General features: G+C 39.4%; 1 protein-coding gene across 1 annotated transcript; it reads left to right on the plus strand.

The window, feature by feature from the left end:
• Positions 1 to 605: 605 nt before the first annotated feature.
• Positions 606 to 4,871, plus strand: LOC140944285 (uncharacterized skeletal organic matrix protein 5-like). The gene is made up of 2 exons (XM_073393439.1): positions 606 to 749; positions 4,353 to 4,871. The coding sequence occupies exons 1-2, from the start codon at positions 678 to 680 to the stop codon at positions 4,869 to 4,871; spliced, it is 591 nt and encodes a 196-aa protein (XP_073249540.1). The 5' UTR covers positions 606 to 677.
• Positions 4,872 to 5,815: the final 944 nt, after the last annotated feature.

The raw sequence follows: 5,815 nt of genomic DNA on the forward strand, positions 1-5,815 counted from the left end.
TTTTTAGGCCGCACCACCCGATTCAAACAACCTTCGCTGCATTCGGCTGGTGCTAATTTTGTAATCGTGCGTCTGTCGAGGTATATCAATAGTCCAGTTTCGAGTTCGCTATGACCGCTGAATTAAAGAAGTGAAGACGCATTTTTTACAGCCTTAGCCTCAATCTGAAGTAATATATTCACAAATTCCAACGAGAAAAAGACCTATTTATTACTCTGTCTATTGTGCATATTCAAATTTTAAACACTTAGTAATACTTGCCGGAATTTCTGAATATTTTACTTTACGTTGAGGCTAACCCTGTATAAATGTGCCATTAATGTTTGTATTCAGCGGTAATTTTTAATTCGAAACTGGACTATTGTTCATTAAATTTTTCTTTGTTGTAAGGTCGACATTGCTCCATACCAAATGTCAGTTTTGTCCGCGACGTGCGAAAGATTGTCATATTCTTGTTTATACTTATTCTTTTTATGTCTCTAAATCCAATCGTTTATTGCATCTGATTGAATGTGAGGACGGTCACTTACTAAAACATGCAGAGAAAACAAATCTTGCTTGATTTCATGCAGTGCCTCAAAAATATATCATTATATAAATATCTATTTACTAGGAAACGTGAAAACAAAGCCTATTTCCTGAATGTGGAGTCTAAACTAATTCCTGTGTACTGTCACATGGAAGCTGCTGAGCTTGGAGCATGCGGAGGAGGTGGATGGACGCTCGTCATGAAGACCGATGGCAAAAAGGTAGCAGCAGCAGCGATGCAACAATTTTTGCCCCCGCAGGGATTTCGCCCAGAAGGCGAAATCCCGAGGAGGCACTCTAGTAACTCGCGCGTATATTAAGGAAAGTACTTACAGTTGGAATATACAGTCAGCATGCCAGAAAAAATCTCGACTTGCTTGAACAGGGGCCGCGAGGAATCGGTGGGTAATGATGACGTTTCTATTGTTTGCGCCCGCAAGTACGAAATGGTTAGGATGACGTAAAGACAGAAAATTGCGAGGGGACCGGTTAGGTAGATTTTGTGACATTTATTGTGCAGTCATACTTCGATACTCTTTTGCGTTACGTATTATCAGTGACATTTTGTGTAGCCGTTGTTTTGGAAGTTATGGACCAAAAGTCACTCGTTAAGCGCAGATAAGTTCTAAGGTGCGTATAACTGTGTATATATATGGAGAGTTTGCCAGACACGAGTTCACAATTTTTTGTTTGGAAACCTTGCCAGACACTCTTTTTCTCGCTTTGACCGCAATAAGACTCAGCCCCAAACAAGCAAGACGAGTGAACAACGGCTAGCTTATCACTAGCAGAACGATGGACGATTACAAAAAATTCGCCGACAATCAAATTCTGTGCTGATGTATTCCCTGCTCACAGATGTCCTTCCGCTATAAAGTTTAAAATAAGACTAGAATGCGTGACTGTGAACTGATCAAAGGTCCTTTTAATTTCTAAGGCTTCCTTTCCGGCAAATAAAATGAACTGAATGTAAAAAGTGAAAGAGAAATAGCCAAAAATTCAACTTCTAATTAAATCTTTTCTTATGGTTTAGAATAAACTATTCTCGAAACTGAGAATGTTTTGATCAAAGCTGTGTAAATCGAACTGAAACTGTGCATGGAACCTTGCGTTTCCTGTATTTATCTCACCTATTATATATTGAATATGTGTGAAAATCTTCATTATGAATCGGTATATTTCAAAGAGCTACACAACGAGCAAGAATACCATTGACCGACAATATACAGAACGGGGGCAGCTGTAGAGTCAACTATCACTAGTAGTATTCATTGATAATATATTGCCCGAGTTCATGATTGGTTCCAATCCCTCGACTAATTCTTCATAACCATCCGCCGTTTACCATATTTGGAAGATGTAGGACTGAATATACATGATCGATTCTATGGTATATTGCCTATTATTAAAAACTGACTAATTGGGTAATGCAATTCTAGTGCACTGATTGGCTTAGCTATTATGGTATATGAGCCATTAGTATATACACACTCAGTGATTTTGGTGAGTTAAGCAATCTGATTGGTTCGCTATCTCGGACTATTCAACAATATTCACCTCCTAGCGAGTGGATAATGTGTGAGCTCCGTTTTTTTCCCATTTTCTTAGAGAAAGATCTTTTAAAAGTCGACAAAATCCTAGGGTTGACTTTTTTTCAGGCAAGAAAAACACACGGGAGCTTTTTTTCTGGCTGAAATTTTCGAAAAGGTAAGTTTGGATCCCTACAAGTTAAGGATCACTAGACTTTCAGCTAGGAAATCCGAACTGATGAAGAATTTTTAGGGGATAAAAATATGCCTATATCTACCGTTTAAATACAAAATACGTTTAACAATGCCATGTTTAAGTGATTTTGAACTATATTCTCGTTGGGTGCCGCTGAAGAATGCTACATGAAGACGACGTCTTACCTCGAGGAACCGAATCGCCATTTTTACCAGCACTTCATGCGAAGAACGACACCACAAACCTTTTCGGTTATAAACTTTGCGAGTCAACAGAAAACAACAAAGCACTTCTTTTCTTCTCAGATAAGGAAACAATTCAAACTTTTAGAGGTCCCATTTAAGTCATTACGCTGTTGTTTGCGAAGTGATAAGGTTGTGAATTCCCATGTTTGAAAATTTTACAAAGATCTATTTTTAAACTGTCGCGTGTCTAGCTGACCTGATCTGTCAATCAAATCGTACTTTTTGATGGTTTCCTCTCTGATTTTGTTGAGATCACTTCGTGTGTATATACTAAAATAATTATCCTTTTCAATCTCGGTGAATAGTGGCTTTAGGAATATTTACCTCGCCACTTCGTGTCTCGGTAAATATTTTGCCACTATTCAACTCGATTCCAAAGAATAATTGTTAATTATACCATGCTCTACAAATATGGTAACTGTACGCGTCTGCTCAAAATTAAAAACAAGCTGAAAATCGGTTGTTTTTACAAATAAAGTTGGGAAGAATTCTTGATACTGTTTTGTGGGCGTTCTTGATAAAACAATTATTCTGGTCGCCCTTGTTGGATATGAGATGATTATAGCCATCTCGGCGCTACGCGCCTCGTTGGCTAATCCACCATTTCATATCCAACGCGCACTCGTGGAATAATTGTTAAATGACCCATCGATCAACCTCGAGCAGTTTCCTTTAAACTATTTTTTGCTAAAATTGCGACCGAGAATTGCTAGCAAATCAGTTTTGCGACAGATTGCAATCTTGGACATAAGTGGACAGCGGAGCTGGTTTTAGGAAAGTAACTAAACAGCTTTTAAACAATTAGCTGAAAGGAAGTGAACATACCGTCAGCTTTTGGCTGGGGGTACAGGTATTGAAATATCAAATTTGGAAATTGCCAATCCATACTGGACCGCACGGTATGGGAGTCTGTTGTGTAAACCATTCCGGCTCATGTTTAAAATTAGCTTTTAGGTAAATTTTAAGCTTTGGTATGAAGGGGGCAAAGGGCTTGATCTCAATCCAGTGCAATCCTTAGGCCAGTTTTTTTAATAGCGCACGAACAAAACTTTTTTTTTCTGAAAGGTTGATAGTTTCAGATGAATTGTTAGTTTTACAATGAAGGAGCAGAATTTTTGTACGGAAATTGATTTTATTTAATTTTTACCCTTTGGCATATTTCAATCCCTAATAATGTCAGTCAGTGCCCAAAAGTGGGCGATCCGAGATAGCCCGTGAGGAGAATCTTGTGTGCCGCTCGCAAAAATGTTACCGCGAAGGTTTCTTACAAGAGTAGGGCTTTACTGACAAACCATGAGGCTAATTTGGCTCGATTTTGGCTGAGTTCCTTTTTATTTGCGTTTTTATGAATTGAGGTCCATAAAAACGCGAAAAAGAACCCGGCAGCTCAGTATCCATTCCTCTTGACCGAAGATTTGGCAAATCAAGGATTTATTACATGGCCAAAAAGGAAATTGTTTCTCGCACAGACAACAGGATTCTTTTCATCTTGACGGGTCGTAAAACGGCCAGTCATATAATGTAGCCTCTTCACACTGGCTCATTAGTACACCGAGACGGGCGGCCATTGACCATCATCACAGCGAAATGTTTAGAGGAATCTCGCCATGTCACGTCATTTACCTGGCTGGGGTATTTTCTTACATTATTTTAATTCTTACCCGGGTTTGGTTGTCTTAGCCTAGATATTCTCAAAACTACTTGGGGAGGGGGAGGAGGTTGGATGTAGTTGACCCCCAGCGCCCAGAAGGCCAAATTGGATAGTCTTACAAACTTTTGGAGCAGAATGTGACTGCTGTGATGTCATGTGAAAACAGTTTGTTAATTGACGATATATCATTCTTTATCTGTTAGAATACCTTTCATTACGATTCAAAATTGTGGACCGACAAGATGGACCATTATCCCTCTGCGGGAAAGACCCTGCTTGATCATCAAGAAACAAAATTACCCACCTACTGGAGCACACCATTCACTAAGATCTGCCTCGCTATGAAGATCGGCAATCAAGTTAATTCGATCGTCATCAACAAACAAGCCAACTCCTTACGCTCCTTGATCGCTGACGGAATCTACCGTTCGACGTCACTGGGTCGTCACACCTGGAAGCAGCTGATTGGCCAACAGGCATCGCTGCAGAGATATTGTAACAAAGAAGGGTTCAATTCTCAGACGTTCCAAGAGCGAGGCAGAGCAAGAATAGGTATCATAAGTAACGAACAAAACCAGTGTAATTCCCCTGATTCCAGCATTGGGTTTGGTACTGGTGGTTATCCTTATGATGACAACACCTGTGGAAACATGGCCGAGCAGTTTCAACCAGACAATGGTAGCAAAAACATTAAAGCGATGGGCTACATCCTGGTGCAATGAGTATACACATGCAACGTCAAAAATACCTCATGTTTCACTTCATAGTCAATGATCAGTGTCCTTTACAACGCTAAATAGAAACTGTTGTTTAAGTGAAGGCTTAATTCTTGCGTGGACAAATATTTTGTGGAAATTAAATAGAATAAACGCATTGCTCAAGACAACACCTTTTTGTTCTGATTTCCTCTGTCTCAATCATTCATTTATATTTTTTCCAAGATACGTCTCTCTCCAGGGAACAGTCCTGGAATTTTTTATCAATAGCCCTTTGATGCATCCCCACAACCCCCTTCCCCGGCTACCAGCGCCAAAAATTACACACGCACACACACTCCATGACACAAACCCGACACTTTCTGGCACAACACAGCTGGAAAAAACGCACTTAATCAAAACAGCGCCACGCGAATTCTCCTTGACATCTTTTAAATCGAAAAGCAATAAGCGCCGCGGCGCTCTTTCTAAAATTCAATGTTTTACTGCATTTAATCGAAAGCGCGCCGACCTCAAGTAAGAGTCGCACAGGAGAAGAAGAAAAATAAATAAACGCCTCGGCACTCTTTCGAATAAACATATTTTTCTCCTGCATTCAACCCATTCAAGCGAGAGTGCCGCATTTCCCAATAATGTAGCAGCGCTTATTAAGTTTTGCTAATCAGACCTTTTAATATGTTGATTACCATTGCTGATGTAAGCTTGAAGCATATTGATATAAGTTTAAAACCCGTCTTTAGAAGAAATGAAAGTTCAAAACAAAACAAGGTTTGAACTTTCATTTCTTCTTAGCAGTATGGTATTTAAATAAGTGTGATGAAAGTGATAATAAAGTATCTCCATAACTAACTTTAAATTTTATTTATCGTAGAGTACGTACGTGATACTTCCATTAACTGAGTCTGCAAGGCTGCGAATTAAACTTCAGTCAGTAAAGTTCGCGCAAACCA

Source organism: Porites lutea, chromosome 7 (genome assembly GCF_958299795.1).
Source record: "Porites lutea chromosome 7, jaPorLute2.1, whole genome shotgun sequence".
NCBI lineage: Eukaryota > Metazoa > Cnidaria > Anthozoa > Scleractinia > Poritidae > Porites > Porites lutea.

Bases quoted from the DNA above. Each gene is read 5' to 3' on its own strand.
- LOC140944285 (XM_073393439.1), top strand. From the start codon at position 678: ATGGAAGCTGCTGAGCTTGGAGCATGCGGAGGAGGTGGATGGACGCTC. The intron at 750-4,352 runs GTAGCAGCAGCA...TTTATCTGTTAG, and splicing joins TGAAGACCGATGGCAAAAAG to AATACCTTTCATTACGATTC.